We start from the raw sequence: 19,246 nt of genomic DNA, 5'->3' as shown, positions 1-19,246 counted from the left end.
CACTCTTTCCCTTCATTCTGCTTTCTTTCCTATTAATGTTCCTTTCATTTTCCAATCTGCTTCCTACTCAAGTAAGTATCTTTGCTCCCTATCCCTTCCAATCATTGTTCCTCCTTGGACACAGATCATATTCTTCTTTTTAAAGATTTATTTTTGTTCTTGTTGTTGTATAGGACAGAGAGAAATGGAGAGAGGAGGGGAAGACAGAGAAGGGGAGAGAAAGAGAGACATCTGAAGACCTGCTTCACTGCTTGTGAAGCGACCCCCATGCAGGTGCAAGGGGGGCTCGAACCAGGATCCTTGCACGGGTCCTTGAGCTTCACGCTATGTGCGCTTAACCCAGTACGCTACTGGCTGGCCTCCTGAAATATTATTTAAACAGTTTTTTGGATAGAGACGGAGAATAACTGACAGAGAAGGGCTAGAGAGAGAGAGACTTGCAGCACTGCTTCACCGCTTGTCACCTTTGCCCCTACACGTGAGGACCAGGGATTTGAACCCATGCCCATGAGCACTCTAACATGTGCGCTCTACCAGGTGCAGCGCTGCACAACCCCTGTCCAGATCATGTTCTAATCTCAGTACCCTCGCTTATTGCGAATTATCCGGGTAGTTCTTGCCTCAACTGGGCCTCAATTGCCTCTGCAAAATGGTTTTAACAAGAGAGTGCCTAACTTAACAGGTGGTCAGAATTACAGCAAAGAACACGTTATATGCCTAGCTCAACACCTGGCCTAGAGTTAGCACTCAATATGGTCGCTGCGTTCTTTCTCTGTTCGTCCTTTGACCTCCAATTCCTTTTCTCTTCGACCCTAGAACCCAACAGGTACAAAAGAAAAAAAATACCGTGGGAAAAAAGAAAACCCCCGCAGGCCTAAAAGAGGAAACACGCTGGGTCTGGGGGCGGGGACTACGAGGTGCCCACCGCGCACGCGCGTCCGCTCCATCAGGTTCTGATTTCCAGAACCTGGTGGGGGTGGGAGGGGGGAGGGGGAATCTAGTCGACTTGCCTTCTCCCAGCCCCAGGAAGTGGCGGGACCCTGGCGGTGCCCTGGGTGGACTTCTCAGTGGAGACGCCGGGCCCCATAGTGTAAGTTGGAAAATGGCGGAGGGGGGAAGAAGGAGGGGCTTTGCTGGGCGGGAGGCTGGCCTCAGGGTGGGGGTGGGGGGGAAGGAAATCTCTGGGGGGTGCCCAGTGGCGCCGCCGGGACTGGGAGGCTGACTGACCGCACCCGGTTCCTCTCTGAGCCCCCGACGACGCAGAAGCTCTAAGGTTTCCCCGACTGGGGCTTTCCCTGCGGTTATGGGCCAGCTAGTGGGAGCTAGTGACGGGAACGAAGGGACTTCCGTTTCTTTATAGACGGGGGCCCGAAGGCCGGCAGAGCGAAGTTTGGCTTTTCCAGATTGGGGCTTGAGCCGCCTAGTCTCCAGGACCCTCCCGTCGATCCCGCGCGGGGTGCTGCGGGCGATCCGGACCGGCTCTTCTGGCGCGGTGGGTTCCCTCTCGATCTAGGCTGCCTCTCCTCTCCTCTCTCTTCCCTCTTCTCTCCTGTCCTCTCTTTCCCCCCTCCCCTCTGGCTCCCCTCTTCCTGGAGCTGCGGGGAAGGGCGGGTAGGCCGCGCCTGCCCGGCGGGGTAACTGGCCCCGGGCTCTTTGCCCAGGTTATTGGGGGTTTTGCTGGAGGTACGAGTCGGGTGGTGGCTTCAGACGGGCCTGGCAGCTTCTCTTAAACTCTGTGACCCATAAGGTAGATCGAGTCAAAGAACCAAAGAACTCCCCCCGCACTGTGATCTAAGGGGCTACCCCCACCCCCATCTGATGCCAGTGACGCCTAAGGAGCCAAGGGGAGTTGTGCTGTCTGGGGAGGGCGTGTGAAACAGAAAGGATGGAAGCCAGAGCTTCCGGAAGAGGAAATTAGCTAGTAATTTTGTCTAACCTTTGCTGTGCCACTCACCTCCCCTACACTTTTAGTGAGTGAAGCGAAATGCAACCTAACTTTCAGTTTCATTCTTTTTAACTCCTTCATGTACTTGATTGTTTTCTTTTTTTGGTGGGGGGAGGGGTTGTAGTGATGGGTGAAAACTGAGCTACAACTCTTTCTACCCCACCCCCGCCAAGAAATGAAAGCACGTCAATCAAAGCCTTGTAAAAAACCTTCTTGATTTTAATGATCTACTACTTTGCTTTTCAATGTGATTATGCCACTGATGCTATCCTAACTATACCTTGATAGTTAATGATGTAGAAGTTTACTCATATAAGATGGGAGATGGTTACAAAGTTTTTTGCTTTTTCACATTTTCCACATTTCTTGAAACCAGTTCAAAGGGACAGTGTTAACAGACGGCCATCTTAGAACTATTAACATTTTATAGAGTTGGAAGGGACATTCCAACCCTGTTGTACAAAAAGCAGAAACTAAGGCAAGTAAGATTTCATGGTTTGTTTTTGACAACTCAGCTACACTGAATATGACCCAGGTTGTCTGACTGGTCAGTTATTCACCACTCATTCCTTGTGTAACTGCTCTACATAACTTGTAAGCAAGACTACATGTATTGAATTAGATGCACATTTCTGAAGCTGTATTACTGTTTGCCATACGCTTGAGACATGTTTCCCTATCATTTAAGAAGTGGCAACAATTTAGGTTAAAAAGAGACACACAGGCATATATATGTGTGTGTGTGTGTGTTTCTTTTTTTAAATATTTATCCTCTTATTATTTTTTAATTTTTTATATTTATTTATTTTCCCTTTTGTTGCCCTTGTGGTTTATCGTTGTTGTTGTTATTGCTGTCGTTGTTGGATAGGACAGAGAGAAATGGAGAGAGGAGGGGAAGACAGAGGGGGAGAGAAAGACAGACACTTGCAGACCTGCTTCACCGCCTGTGAAATGACTCCCCTGCAGGTGGGGAGCCGGGGGCTCAAACCTGGATCCTTAAGCCAGTCCTTGCGCTTTGTGCCACCTGCGCTTAACCAGCTGCATATTTATTCCCTTTTGTTGTCCTTGTTGTTTTATTGTTGTAGTTATTATTATTGTTATTGATGTCATCGTTGTTAGATAGGACAGAGAGAAATGGAGAGAGGAAGGGAAGACGGGGCGGGGGGCAGAGAAAGATAGACACCTGCAGACCTGCTTCACCACCTGTGAAGTGACTCCCCTGCAGGTGGGGAGCTGGGGGTTGGAACCGGGATCCTTATGCTGGTCCTTGGGCTTTGCGCCACCTGGGCTTAACCCGCTGCACTACTGCCCAACTCCCTATATGTATGTTTCTGTATGCTCAGGTAGATTCTAAAGGATACCTGAGAAAAATGTAATATTAGGGGCTGGGAAATGGCTCACTCTGTAGAGCACACTACCATGTGGAAGACCCCAGTTCGAGTTCCTGACCACCTCATGGGAGCACCATGTCAAGGGGGGAATCTTCAGAAGCACTTCTTTTTCTCTCTCACCCTCTATCTAAAAAAGAATCTGTCTAGACCATTAGTACCGAGCAGGTATAAAGCCCTTGTGAATACCCTGGCAAAAAAAAAAAATTGGATTAGGAAAAGTGTAAAAAAAAATTGTATGATGGAAAGAAGTGAGAAGACCCTTATACTCTACAAGTAACCTAATCTCCTGACCTCATGTATTGTTTGAATTTTTTTTTACCATAAACAGGTCTTAGTTTTAATTTTTTGAAAGTCTTAAGCTTATACACATCTTTATTAGCATATTTACTCTATCAGTAATATATATGTATATACACACATGTGCATTTATGTATCTGATTTATTGTGAAATCCAGTCTGGTTCATGTCAGCCTAATTGATGAAGCACACCTGATTATTGAATGGCTGTTAATGTTCTTTGTTTCTTTCCTGTTGCTCCTAATGTAAAGGGGAAAAATAATCTCAATATATTGAGAAATTTGTTTATATCAAATAATGTAGTGTAAGGGAAGAGAAGGTTTTTTCTTGACCCTTCTAATTGCTAGTTGATACATTTCCTATAGTTAAAAAAGATTAACAGGGCAAAAAGCAGTATCAATATTTAAAGGTACTCTTGGAGAGTTCCACGTAAACTGAGTAACCTCATAAAATGACTAGGGAAATCACCTTAAATTTCATCTTTAGAAAAAAAAATTCATCTTTAGGGGGCTGGGTGGTGGCGCACCTGGTTAAGCACATAGAGTGCGCAAGGACCCAGGTTCAGGGAAAAGCTTCACGGGTGGTGAAGCAGGTTTGCAAGTGTCTCTCTATCCCCCCTCAATTTCTGGCCTTCTCTATCCAATAAATAGTTATTTAAAAAATTAAAGTCACTGTCAATGGCAGCTGTTTAAAAAAAAACATCATCTTTAGTTAAAGGAGGTTGGAAAGTAAAAAAGGACAATTTATAGGAAGAAGGCAATAGCTAATATTTGGTAAGCAAATGTTTGTTGGACTGAGCAGAGACAAGGAGACACTAAGGACTTTTGAACAAATTTTTGCTAAGTTTCCCACCACCACATCCAGTCCATATTCTTTGTAAATATACTTCTTTGTCCATATTCTTCCTGCTACAAGGAGGGAGATACCATTACAAATAGAAAATTTCCCGTCTAACATGTACTCCCTTAGGAAAGGGTAATTTCTACCCAGTTTTCTTTTTTACCCATTTGTATATTTGATTCCTTTTTTTTTTACATAGAGGCAGAAAGAAAGTGAAAGAGACCACAGCACATCACTGAAACTTCTCTCAATGTACTATCCAAGTGAGCTATTTTGTTGGCTCCCCCCCTTTTTTTTTTTTTCTTTACCAGAGCTCTGATCAGCTCTGTCTTACCTTGGATCTGGTGATAAAAAGGGATTGGACCTGAAACTTCCAAGCCTCTAGCTTGTAAATTTATTTTTTCTCTTCTCTGGCCTACTGATGGAAACTTAACTATATTCTTTTTGTTGTTGTTTGTTTTTTTACCAGAGCAATGCTCAGCTCTGGTTTATGGTGGTGTGGCGTATTGAACCAGGGAACCTCAGAACTTCAGGCATAAGAATCTGTTAACATAACAATTATGTCTATTTCTCCCTCCTCCCAGGCCCTTTTTAATAGATAAGAATTATTGCCATTAGCACTGGCAAAATAGCTCATTGGTATAGCATGCCTGCTTTGTTATGTGCTAGTCCCAGGTTTGAGCGTGGCCCCCACCACATTAGAGGAAGCTTTAGTGTTGTGGTCAGTCACTCACTCTCTCTGAGAGTGTGGACCTGGAGTGGAGAAACTCTGGCAACAACAAACTTACTGTAACTTTTTTTATAAAGGTTTTTTTTATATTTATTTTATTTACTCCCTTTTGTTGCCCTTGTTTTTATTGTTGTAGTTATTATTGTTGTTGTCGTCGTTGTTGTTGGATAGGACAGAGAGAAATGGAGAGAGGAGGGGAAGACAGAGAGGAGGAGAGAAAGATAGACACCTACAGACCTGCTTCACCGCCTGTGAAGCGACTCCCCTGCAGGTGGGGAGCCGGGGTTCGAACCGGGATCCTTAGGCCGGTCCTTGTGCTTTGCGCCACCTGTGCTTAACCCACTGCGCTACAGCCCGACTCCCCAAACTTACTGTAATTAATGTAACAATTTCTGTTGTGCTTGAGTTATTTTGATAATGTAAATGTTCCTCTTATATTTGATTGTAAGCATATGTATTGTAAATGCTTAGAGAAGCCACATATAAAATATTTCACTGGTTTTTATTTGACCGAGTAGTAAATCTATTAGCTAGTGTTAACAGGAAAAAGGAAATGAGCATGAATTGAACACCTACTATATGCCAGGCATTATATTAATGCATATTAATATAAACTGTAATAAAGTTCCAAAGGCTGCTGTGGAAAAATAAATGTTTTTGGAAGCCTGGTGATGGTGCACTTGGTTGAGCACACAAGCCCCAGCTCCCTACTACCTGCATGGTGACAGTTTCACATGAGATGAAGCAGGTCTGCAGGAGTCTTTCTTTCTTTCTTTCTTTCTTTCTTTCTTTCTTTCTTTCTTTCTTTCTTTCTTTCTTCTTCTTCCCTTCTTCCTTTCTTCCTTTCTTCCTTTCTTCCTTTCTTCCTTCCATTCTTTCTCTTTCTTTCTTTCTCCTTTGTCTCCCTCCTCAATTTCTTTCTGTCCTATCTATTAAAAAAGAAGAAGAAAGAAAGAAAAAATGGCCACCAGGAGCAATGGATTCACTGTGCAGGCACTGAGTCCTAGCAAGATAACCCTGCTGGCAATTAAATAAATAAATAAGTAAATACATGTCCTTGTTCTTTTAAAACTGGAAGATTAGATTATCATGAGCTATCAAATTCTCAAGCTTTATTTCTGTAGTCTAATCTTGTAACAGTATTATAAAATCTAATCTGTAACACTGTTTAAGGTCATTGTGAGAAGCTTCAAAGAGGCAAAAACAACTGTGACAAAATAGGAAATCAATGTTCGATTCAGTAAAAAATTATTTTCATATGTTAGAGATCATGAACCATGGAAAGAGCCTTGGATGCCTGGGTTCTTGGTTTTCTTTCTGATTTGCTCTGTGTGTGTGTGTGGTGGGGGAGAAGTAACTGGAATTGTGAACAATTCCAAATCTCGGGTGCTTCCAATTTGTTTTTATATTACTTTAAAATAGATTCCATTTAATCAAAACATTAAGCATTTAATTGCAAAATGTTGAGGAAGTGTAAAGATAATAGATAAAGAATAAAGATAATAATTAAATATAACCACATGTATTTATTTTTATTTTTTAAATAATTTTTTGAGTAAATTTTAGAGCTTTATTGAGACTTTTAAAAAAAAAATTATTATCTTTATTCGATAGAAACAGCCAGAAATGGAGAGGGAAGGAGGAGATAGAGAGACACCTGCAGCCCTGCTTCACCACTTGGAAAGCTTTCCCCCTGTAGCTGGCGGTCGAGCTCGACTGTTACATTTTGCACTGTAATGTCGCTCAACCAGGTGCGCGCCACCACCTGGCCTCCTATTGAGACATTTTAACAAGTCAAATTATTGATAGTAACAGTGTCAATTCAGCTTGTCTTCTTTTTGATGCACTACTGTCCATCACCTGCGTCTGGCCTCCTACCAGGGGCTGGATCAGGGACAGCCTTCCCTTTGACATTCGGGCCATCTCCACCCTCAACTGCAGCCTCTTTCTGGCCAGCGTCTTCTATCTCAGCTTCTTGAACTCTGGGTGGTTCTTCATCCTCTTCATCATTTTCAACATCTAGAATCTCAGCTGCTAACTCCTCCTCAGATCTTTCATCTCTTTCTTGCTGGGGCAGAGGTTCCGCAACTTTGGAAGGCTCATGACCATCTCTCCTCCCTCTGGATCTTGATCTTACTCTTGCACTCATGTTTCACACAACTCTTGTTGAGTATCGGGTGCTGAGCAGAAAAGCAATTTTTAATCATTTTTATTTATAAAATGGAAACACCGACAAGACCCTAGGATTTGAGAGGCCCATAGTATATACAGATTGTTTTAATCCTTTCCCTCTCATTCCATGTTCTATATGAAACATTTCCAGTGTCAAGAAAAGCCTTTCAAAATATAGTTCTTATTTAACCTACAAATTATTTTGTCTCAGTTTTTTTTTCTTTATAACTTGGTAGGTTTGAATTGGTTTACTCCAAAGACTCAAAACCCATTATAATTTTTTTCATGATTGTCTCATATTTTATCAAGGAAAAAAATCCCATTATAACAATCCCAAATCTTTTGGCAATAAATATCTCAAAGAAACAAGAAATTAGGTGCACGGTAGAGTTATCGACCTTCATAATTATGTCTTACACTTTTAAAAAATTTTTATTTATAAAATGGAAATATTGACAAGACTATAGGATAGGAGGGGTACAATTCCACACAGTTCCCACCCCCAGAACTCCATATTCCATTCCCTCCCTTCATAGCTTCCCTATTCTTTAACCCTCTGGGAGTATAGACCCAGGATCATTGTGGGATGCAGAAGGTGGAAGGTCTGGCTTCTGTAATTGCTTCTCTGCTGAACATGGACATTGACAGGTTGATCCATACTCCTAAATATAATGTACTAAGTACTGTTGACCATTTAACAACATGAATTTGAATTGTGCAGGACCACATATGTCCAAGTGTTGTCTTTTATTTGTGTGTTCCACTTTCAGGGAGATGCTTGTTGGTTGAACCTGCGGATGTGGAGTCTGGATAATGAGGTCTGACTAAGGGACTTGAGCACCTCCAGATTTTGATATGAAGAGGTGCCTAAAAGCATGTTTGTCTCCATTTTGTAGGACTCCACGTGGATTTTTATTCTTCACAATCATAGTATAGTTGTAGCTGTTTATTTGATACGTTTATGGATTTAGTTTTGCTGTGATTGGTATCCACTCTTTGTTGTTGTTAGATTTATTTATTTATTTATGAATGATAGAGAACCAGAGTACTGGTCTGGTGCAATGCAGTGCTAGGGGTCAAACTTAGAACCTCATGCTTATAAAGTCCAGTGCCCTAACCATTATGCCACTCCCTTGGCCACAGTATCAAGTCTTACTTTAAGAACAGCTGTGATTCACTCATCATGTTCTCCTTTCATAATACAGTTTCAAGGATAATGGGTTGTATAGACCGTACAGAGTTGAAGTAGCTTGAATTTTAGATGATCGGGCAGATTAATTGAATCAAGACTGATTGCCTCAATTTGGCAGAGATGGGTATTATTGTGGATTCCTTGAAATTTTTAACTTCTAATTCTTTTTTTAACTTTTTAATTTATTCTTATAATAATTTGGTTGACCTCAAAACAAGGGCTCTCTCAGTGTAATTTGCTGTAATTTACCTTTCTTTGACTCCAAACTTTGAACTTTATTCTGCAAACTTTGAAAAGAAGCCTAACATTTTCTGCTACCACACTAACACCTTCTGCCAGTAGTCTTTTGATAGGACAGAGAAATTGAGAGGGAAGGATGAGATAGAAGGACACTGGCAGCTCTATTTCACCACTGGTGAAACTTCCCTCCTGCTGAGACCAGGAGGTAGAGCTCAGGCCCTTATTTATGGTAATGGGTGCACTCAACCAGGTGCACTACCACCTGGTCTCTAATTTCTTTAGACTTAATATTGCTCATAATCACTGGGTTTGATTTTTTTTTTTCCTGTAACGTCCTGGCTGTAAATTCTCAGAACAGCAGTTTCCTCACATTTTAAGTGGGGCCTGTGATAGGTTGTGTAAATTAAATGGGATACCTCATATAAAAGCATTCAAATCTGGTGGTCTGGGAGGTGGCACAGTGGATAAAGCATTGGATTTTCAGCCATGATGTCTTGAGTTTGATCCCCGGCAGCACATGTACCAGAGTGGTGTCTGGTTCTTTCTCTCCTCCTATCTTTCTCATGAATAAATAAATAAATTCTTTAAAAGCATTCAGATCTGTAAATGACATTTCTGGGCCTTGGAGATAGCACTATGGTTATGCAAATGACTTTAAGCCTGAAGCTCTGAGTTCTCAGGTTCATCCCTGGCACCACAGTGAACCAGAACTGAGAGCGGTGCTGTTTTTTGTTTTTTGTTTTTAAGCACATTGCATATTTTATTATTAGAGGTAACATGGTGAAAAAGGATGGGCAGTGAACTACAAGCTCAAGTTTAAATTTGACCTTATATGAAAACAAATAATATTAGAGATTTTTTTTCTTCAATTCAGCATTTTAGAAAAAAATACATGTAGCTAAAATACTAGGATTAAAGGAAATGAAAAAATTATTTTGCAGGTAAGGTTGTTTTTTTTTTTTTTTTTGAGAGTTTAAGATACAATAGAACATGGCTTCACTATTCTCTTAGCTTTTAAAATTTGCTTGCTTTTTTTTTTATTTGACAAGACAGAGGGAAATTGAGGTTGGGAAGGAGAGAGAGATAGAGACCTGTTAGGGTTGTTTCACTGCTTGTGAAACTTTCTCCTTGCAGGTGGGGACTGGGGCTTTGAACTTGGATCCTTGTGCTTAATGACTTGTGCACTCAGTCAGGTGCGCCACCAACTGGCTTTTGCTTCACCATTCTATGTGATGCTGGGAGTGGAACCTAGGACACAAGACCAGCAAGGTTTGTGCTCTACTGCTGAGCCACTTTAATTTGATGTGTCACTTACTGTGACTTAGTTTCCTTACTTAATCATCTTAAAAATTTAAACCCAAGCCTACCAAATGTATGTAATCAACAGAGTGACTTTCAACAGAGATATCTACTGAGGAGGAGAAATGATATAATGATATTGGCTGCTGCTTCTTCTTCTTCTTCTTCTTCTTCTTTTTTTTTTTTTTTTTGCCTCCAGGGTTATCCCGGGGCTTATCCTTGGTGCTGGCACTACAAATCCTGGAGGCCTTTTTTTTTTTTTTTTTTTTTTTTCATTTTTTTCCTTTCTACTTTATTTTATTTGACAGGACAGAGAGAAATTGAGAGGGGAGGGGAGGTAGAGGAGAGAGAAAGATAAGACACCTGCAGCCCTCTTCACTGCTCATGAAGTGTCCTCCCTGCAAGTGGGGAGAAGGGGCTCAAACCAGGATCCTTGCACATGGTGATATGTGCGCTTAACCAAGTGCACCCACCCACTGCTCGGCCCCCATGATGTTGGCTTTTATCAAGAATAAGTTCCAGTTCTTGCAGCTGGGGAAAAGGCTCATCAGGTAGAGCATTGGACGTGCCTGCCTGGGGTTCTAGTTGGATCCACGCTGCCTTGTGCTAGAGTGATGCTCTTAAGTTCATTCCTATCTCTGATGTGAAACTCTCATGTGTAATAAAATCTTTTTTTTTTTCAGTTTCAGTTCTATGGCCTTAGCCAAATCATTTAATTCCTCATACCTTTATTTTCTTCTACTTAAAATGAAAGAGTGGGCTCAGTGATAAAGCTCACTTGGATTGTATGCTGCTTTGGCAGGTATGCAGCCCAGGTCTGAACCTGGCCTCCCCTGAGTTGAAGGAAGCTTTGGAACTGTGTACTCCTTCACTCTCTCTGCTTCTGTCCCCTGTCTCTAAAAATAAATAAATAAATAAATATGAAAGAGGGATCTTTAGGCTGTACAGATAGTGAAGCTATAGGTAGTGACATGCCAGACTTTCATATCTGAGAATGCAGGCTGGCATAATAGCTCACATGGATAGTGGCAGGCCCAGTTCCTACCCCACGGAAGAAGGCTTCAGTGCTGTGATCTCTTTCACTCTTTTTCTCTCTCTGCCTATCTGTCTCTATCTAAAAATTAAATCAAACACATCAGAGGCCGCAGATTCAGTCCTCACACTACCATACACAAGAGCTGAGCAGTACCCTTTTTTGTTATTCTCTCTCATGAAAAATAAATAAACCTTAAAACAAGAGTGAAATGGGGCCAGGCAGTAGACACACATTACCATGCACAAGGACTCAGGTTCAAACCCCCATTTTCCACCTGCGGGGGGGGGGACTTCACAGGCAGTGAAGTAAGTACTACACATGTGTCTCTGCCTCTCTCCCTTTCCATTTCCCCTTCCCCTCTTAGCTTTTCTCTGTTCTGTCTAAGGAAAGAAAAAGTTGCTGCCAGGAGCGGTAGGTTTGTCATACAGGCACCAAGCCCTAATGATAACCCTGGTGGCAATTTTTAAAAAAAGTGCTTATTTTATTCTGTTCATCACTAACCTAGTTGTGGTGAGCAAGTTTTTCTTGTGGGTATCTACAGAATATAATGTACTTTTTGATGTACTTAAATTCTGAACTCCCCTTTTGTAAAAACATTTTAGGAAATTTTTTTGACAAAATCGGGGAGAGACTCCTTCCTTGCTAGACCGAGAATTGATTTATTTTTATAAGACAGTCACTGAATAGTTCAGCACACTAGTGAGACATCACTCAAACAGTTTTCAACAGAGATCTTTTATTTTTAACTCAAGTTAATAGTAAGTAGGAGTTGGGTATTTCCTGTGTTTCTCAGCCCTCTCTGCTGGTGATATACTGCCTCCCATGCAGTGAACCAAAAGCTATTTTGTTCATGACCAGCCACTGTGGACATGCCCTGAATCCTGCTTTTTATCTATGGGTATATATGTTTTTTAACCTAATGATTAATCAGTATTAACATCATTCTAATTTTTTTTCTCATATGATTAGCTCAGAAGTCATTATCTAACAGTGAATATAAAGTAACAGTTTTCTTTTTTTTGTAAATTTGTGCTTTTTTTAATGTTTATTTATTTTGGGTAGAGATAGAAGTAGAGAGGAAAGGGAGACTAAGAGGGAGAGAGATACCTGCAGCACTGTTTCACCACTTGTGAAGCTTCCCCCCTGCAAGTGGGGGCCAGAGGCTTGAACCCCAGTCCTTGCACATTGTAATGTGTGTACTCTACCAGGTGCGCCACCACCCAGCCCTAATAGTATTAGTTCTTAAGGTAAGCAAAAAGGTAAGAATCCAAACCATCATTCCCTCTTACTTTTTGCAAGTTAGATACATTGTTTCCTGGACCCTAGAGATCTTATACCCAGTAGAGTGTGTTTCTTACCATGTGTGATTCTTACCAGGATCAAGTAACAAGTTCATAGTTTATGTAGTATGATACACACTTTTTTTAGATTTATTTTCTTGAGAGAGATTAGAGCACCAATCTGGCACAGTCGATGTTTTGGGATTGAATTTGGGACCCTGGGCATGCAAATCCTTGCTCCACACACTAAACCCCCTTCCCTTAGGAATCCTTTCCTCCATGTTAAAAATGAAAACAATTTTTTCTTTAAAGATGGGATTAGGGGAGTCGGGCGATAGCGGCAGTGGGTTAAGTGCACGTGGCGCAAAGCACAAGGACCCACATAAGGACCCCGGTTCGAGCCCCCAGTTCCCCACCTGCAGGGAGTCGCTTCACAAGCCATGAAGCAGGTTTGCAGGTGTCTTTCTCTCCCCCCTGTCTTCCCCATATCTCTCCATTTCTCTCTGTCCTATCCAACAACGATGACAACAATAATAATTACAATAAAACAACAGGGCGACAAAAGGAAATAAATATTGAAAGAAAAAAATAATAATAAAGATGGGATTAGTATCCAAATTGAGGGTTTTTTTTTCTCATTGCTGTTTTGAGCTGGATTCCCAGTAAAATAAATAATATTAATCTGTGGCATGGGACTATAGTTTGAACTGTAAATGACTGGTATTTTGTCAAAGGCTAGGGATAAACAATCACTGTGCATTGTCTTATAAACAATTATCAGTAAAATGAGGGAATAATAACGATTTTAGGATCTTGAGTGAATTCTTGAAAAAAACCCTGTTTATTATTCTTCATGCAGAAAAAATTCTTTTGTGAAGCACAGTCCCAAATTTTGCTGAAGAAAGTATAAGAGTATTTTACTGTGTGTCCATTCTGAGGGAACTCTGTTCTTTTGTAGTTAATTATTATAAGTAATTTGGCAAAGATTAGAGGCCTGTGTCTAAATTTAAGTATTACTATGACTTTTTTCTTTTTGTCTGGCTCATAGTGCATGAGAAATTGTACCTTTGGAACCCCTGCCCTTACGATTACTTTCCAAATTAAATGTAGAACACTTAATTGTAGTTGTGATTGATTTTCCCTTGGTTGATTCTCCTTAGGTCCTTTCATGTATTTACAGGAGAACATTTCAGAGTTAAGTATATGTCCTATACAGTAGTATTTAAAAAGTTTGTTACTGAGTCTAGAGGGCAACAAAAGGGAATAAATAAATATTTTTTAAAAAAATTAAAAATATATATATATATTACTGTTAACTTTGATTTTAAGTAATTCAGCTTTTGTTAGGAAGGTTAATAATACTTTTTTTGTTTCTGACTAGTCTGCTGATAAAATTAGAGATGTTCATTCAATTAAATAACACTATTTCTTCATATACTTTTCGTCGTTTAGAGATATGTCCTTCAAAGTGAAGTCATTTGACTCTTCATTGTTTTAATAGCATACAGCTCTCATAAGGCACTCATAGTGGCTCGATCATAAAATTAATAAATAGCTTGGAGGGAATACCCATAAACTATAGATAACTCATATACTTCATAATATTTCTGAAATCTGTATGCACACATACTGTAGTGCTAGTGCATATTGTACCATGATAAATTCTAGAGAAATCAGGGACTAGACAGTGGTGCATCTGGTAGAGCACACATGTTACCAAGCACAAGGACCCAAGTTCAAACCCCTGTCTCCACCTCTGGGGAGGGTGGGGAGCTTCACAAGCAGTAGGGCAACGCTACAGCACACTCTCTTTCTCTGTATCAGTAAAGAAAGGGGGGAAAAAAGGCCATAGACTGGTGGATTCATCAATGGGGCACCAGGACACATTGATGACCTTGTTGATAAGGAAAAAAAAATGAAACTAAAGAAATCAGGTGAAGAATGAAAGTTGGCTGTCTTGGGGCAGGGGAGATAGCATAATGGTTATGCAAACAGACTTTCATGCCTGAGGCTCCAGGGTCCCAGGTTCAGTTTCCCACACCACCATATGCCAGAGCTCAACAGGGTTCTGGTGGGAAAAGAAAAAGCAAGCAAGCAAGAAAGAAGGAGTTGGCCACCTTACTATTCCTTCTTTTTTTATTATTTTACATTTATTTAATTATTTATTTACTATTTCTTCTTTTAAATGGATGTATGAAAATAAATAGCCTAATGAAAACTAGGTATACTCTGTCAGTGGTAAAACCCTCATCTTGGAAGTCGGGCGGTAGCACACGTGGCATGAAGCGCAAGGACCAGCATAAGGATCCCGGTTCGAGCCCCTGGCTCCCCACCTGCAGGCGGTGAAGCAGGTCTGCAGGTGTCTATCTTTCCCCCTCTCTATCTTCCCCTCCTCTCTCCATTTCCCTCTGTCCTATCTAACAATTATGACATCAATAACAACAATAATAGCTACAACAACAATAAAAAGACAAGGGCAACAAAAGGGAAAATAAATAAAAGTAAAAAAAAACAAACAACCATCTTTCTCTTAAGTATAGATGGCATTCCTATAATAATCCTACTAAGAATCCAAAAGCTTTGTATAAAAAGCATATAACTTTGGCCTTGCAGAATGTCTCACCCGGATAGTGTGTATGCTTTGTCATCCACAACTCAGGTTCAAACCCTACCCCCACCACGTTGGAGAAAACTTCAATGGTGTGTTGTCATTCTCTCTGTGTGTGTCTGTCTCACTCCCTGAAAAAATTAGCTTGTGGTGAAGCTCCAGCAGTGACAAAAACAAACAAACAAACAAACAAAAACAAGTTTGTCTTCTGTTTAATCATTTTTTTAAAATTATCTTTATTTAGTGGATAGAGGGAAAGAGGTGATAGAGAGGGAGAGAAACATCTGCAACATTGCTTCACTACTTGTGAAACTTGTCGCCTGCAAGTGGGGACTGGGGGGCTCAAACCTGGGTCCTTGCACATTGTAACGTGTGCTCAACCAGGTGCACCACCACCCTGCCCATAATCTACATCACTGGGACATACAAACTGAGATCCTAAGGAGATCGAATCAGTCTTCACATTAGAATTTAAAGAATATAGATGTAGTTGCATGAAATTTAAACTGGGATCTTTGCAACATGTTAAATATGTAACCACTTCAAGCAGAAATGATTTTGTCCTCTCACACATTCTGAAACTGTGCTGTAACATTGTTACCTATACTATCAAAAGGACAAAACTTCATTAGTAAAGGTCCCTTTGTCCTAGACTTTAAATTATCTTGAGAGATAGGATTTACACAACAGATTTTTATACCCAAGGCGCTGAGATCCCAGGCTCAGCCCCTCATACCAGATAAGCCAGAGCTGAGCAGTGTTCTGGTAAAATAATAATAAATTACTCCCCCACACCAGTTTATAATAACAGTTATCAGTATTGCACCAAAGTAAAGACTGGGGGTGGGGGGAGGGTTCAGGTCCTGGAAGATGATGGCAGAGGAGGATCGAGTGGGGGTTGAATTTTTATGTGGAAAACAGAAATGTTACACATGTACAGACTACTGTATTTTATTGTCGAATGTAAACCATTAATCCCAAATAAAATTAAAAAAAAATAACAGTTATCGGGAGTCAGGCGGTGGCGCAGCGGGTTAAGCGCACGTGGTGCAAAGTGCAAGGACCGGCGTAAAGATCCCGGTTTGAGCCCCCGGCTCCCCACCTGCTGGGGAGTCGCTTCACAGGTGGTGAAGCAGGTCTGCAGGTGTCTATCTTTCTCTCCCCCATCTGTCTTCCCCTCCTCTCTCCATTTCTCTCTGTCCTATCCAACAACGACATCAATAACCACAACAATGTTAAACAACAAGGGCAACAAAAGGAAAAATAAGTAGATAAATATAAAAAAAGAAAAAAATAACAGTTATCAGAGTACTATTATAATGGTGTTTAAAGAATTTTCATTTATTTATTTTTAAAATTTATTATTTTACCAGAGCACTGCTCAGCTTTGGTTTATTGTGGTGTGGGGGATTGAACCTGGGACTTTGGTGCATCAGACACGAGAGTCTCCTTGCATAACTTATGCTGTCTACTCCTACCCTTAAACAATTTTATAGAGATGTAATTAACACTATGAAATTAATTTAAATTGTACAGTTCAGTGGTTGTTAGTATATTTACATATTTGCTCAGCTACCACTAGAGTCTAATTTTAGAATATGCCTATTGCTCAAAAAAGTCCAGTAACCATTTGTAGTTACTCTTCATGCCCCAGCCCTAAGCAACCACTAATCTTATTTAATAACAATTTAAACTTGCACTATTATTATTGCTCCGACTATTCCAAATTGATTGTTCAGAGGTTTTAATAAAAATTCTTTAAACTCACTCACCAAATTTACAAGTCCTATAACATTCTCACTCAGAAAACATTCAAAGGGTGGGTTGTTTCTTGATGTTATGATTGTTCTTTATTCTAAAGAGTTTTTTATCTGAAACTATTTTAAATTGTGTTTGTACTACTTGCTAGGGGTGCTACAATCTTTCTGTCCAGACTTAAAACTGAGTGTTCTATTTGAGTCAACCATTCTAGGCCTTAGTAGGAACCACTTTATAGGAATTATCTATGGCATGCTATTATTATTATTATTTTTAATCAGAAGACTGCTCAGCTCTGGTTTATGGTGATGGTGGTGGTGAGGGGGGATTGAACCTGGGACCTTGGAGCCTCATGCATGATAGTCTCTTTGTATAACCATTATGTATTATGCTGTCTACCCCCGCCACCCACATGCTATTATTTTCAATAACAGTATCATCTACATCACTGTCTTCATGCTTTGGCTGAAGGCATGGTTCAGTCAGTCAGGTGTGAATAGTCAAGAGGCTTATATTATCAGTAGATTCTAACATTCTCCTGGCTAGCTAGCTGGTCTCACAGGAAGAGGTTGTGATTGTTAGTAATATTTGTGTCAGTTGTGTGATCGGCTCTTAATTGACATTTCTTTTTTTTAAGTTTTTTTTATTTTATTTATTTTTTCCCTTTTGTTGCCCTTGTTGTTTTATTGTTGTAGTTATTATTGTTGTTGTTGTTGTTGGATAGGACAGAGAGAAATGGAGAGAGGGAGGGGAAGACAGAGAGGAGGAGAGAAAGATAGACACCTGCAGACCTGCTTCACCGCCTGTGAAGCAACTCCCCTGCAGGTGGGGAGCCAGGGTTCGAACCGGGACCCTTATGACGGTCTTTGTGCTTTGCGCCACCTGCGCTTAGCCCGCTGTACTACAGCCCGACTCCCAAGTTTTTTTTTTTTTATTCCCTTTTGTTGCCCTTGTTTTATGGATGTCGTCGTTGTAGGATAGGACAGAGAAATGGAGAGAGGAGGGGAAGACGGGGAGAGAAAGACAGACACCTGCAGACCTGCTTCACTCACGGCTTGTGAAGTGACTCCCCTGCAGGTGGGGAGCTGGAGGCTGGAACTGGGATCCTTACGCCTGTCCTTGCGCTTTTTGCCACCTGCGCTTAACCTGCTGCACTACCGCCCAACTCCCTTAATTGACATTTCTATACCACTAGTTTGTAAACTGTCATTAACAGCCAGTAGTTCTGTGCTATAAGCCAGACCTCCTGGAACAAGCAGAATAGAATGATCCCTGTGGTAGCTCTCTTAGTTTGTATTACAGAGTCCTAGGATGTTCAGTGTTGTGTTTATAAACACGAACTTAATCTTTTGTTTCTGGGTGAATAGTCACATCTGTAATGGAAGGCAACAGGTCTAAAGCCATGAGGCATACCAGTGACTGGATGTGACTTTTTTTCTGTGATTGACAAAACTCAATGTAGTTTTAGAGAAAGCTTTTCTTTTGTGCCAGGCAGTGGTGCACCTGGTTAAGTGCACACAATACAATGTGCAAGGACCTAGATTTAAGCCCCTTGTCCCCACCTACAGGCGGAAAGCTTCACAAATGGCTAAGCAGGGCTGCAGGTCTCTCTCTCTCCATATAGATAGATAGATAGATAGATAGATATAGATATAGATATCATCCTTCCCTCTCAATTTCTCTGTCTCTATCCAATAATAAATAAATAAATAAATAAATAAATAGATTTTTTAAAACTTTTCTTTCACTAACCTGTCTGCCAAAGGCACTGTTGTCTACTTCTTTTGTAAGGAAAAAAAAATCTAAACATTAAATAGACTTTTGAAACAGCTTTATGATAATTACCAGTGGTATTGATTGGCAAAAACTCCCCCAGGGTATCTCCAGAGCCTACTAAAATGTAAACACTGTAGGCTGGAAGATGGTTCACCTGGTAAAGCACACACTTCACCATATCTGAAGACTCCGTTTGCAGCCCCCGGCCGCCACAGAGGAGCCTCACACAAAGGGGAAGCTGCACAGGCAATGGAGTAGTGCTGTGGTATCTCTCCTTATTTTTGCATTTCTTTCTCCCACACGGGGGGGGGGGGCAAATCTGCCAGGAACAGTGTAGGCATGAAGCCCCAGCAAAAACAGTGGCAGAAATAAACACAGAAAATGTAAGCATTAGATGTCTCGTGAACATGTTGCAGAATCCTAAAAGTCCTCGTAAAATTCCCAGTTTTGCCATTTCTAATGAAAACTAAGATAATTCAGCCTCCAGAGTGTCCCAGCAGTCATGTTTGTGCTGAGTGTGGGGGCTTCCTCCCCTTAAGAGCCCCAATCATGGCTGCCACCTAGAAGCCTGTAGTTGACCAAGTTGTAGCTCTAATCTCCGTGCTGAGTGCCAGTGAGCACCTGAAGCTGGTCTGGGTGTGGGGCAGGTCTTCCTCCTTCCTTTGCTTTGGGGGCTGCAGGG

General features: G+C 41.0%; 1 protein-coding gene across 6 annotated transcripts in view; it reads left to right on the top strand.

The window, feature by feature from the left end:
- The first annotated feature begins 942 nt into the window (after positions 1–942).
- XIAP (X-linked inhibitor of apoptosis) overlaps positions 943–19,246 on the top strand; it is a 53,222-nt gene continuing 34,918 nt past the window's right edge. Inside the window, exons 1-3 of one of the 6 annotated variants that reach the window (XM_060182529.1) lie at positions 943–1,090; positions 1,361–1,492; positions 9,942–10,076. In XM_060182529.1, the coding sequence (XP_060038512.1) occupies positions 9,980–10,076 (97 nt within the window). In that variant the 5' untranslated portion in view covers positions 943–1,090; positions 1,361–1,492; positions 9,942–9,979. Of the gene's footprint in view, positions 1,091–1,186; positions 1,493–9,941; positions 10,077–19,246 lie in introns of those variants that run through there. The other 5 variants (XM_060182533.1, XM_060182530.1, XM_060182531.1 and 2 more) reach the window with 5 other exon arrangements.

Source organism: Erinaceus europaeus, chromosome X, assembly GCF_950295315.1.
Source record: "Erinaceus europaeus chromosome X, mEriEur2.1, whole genome shotgun sequence".
NCBI classification, from domain to species: Eukaryota; Metazoa; Chordata; class Mammalia; order Eulipotyphla; family Erinaceidae; genus Erinaceus; species Erinaceus europaeus.
This window is presented reverse-complemented; position numbering and strand designations above follow the sequence as displayed.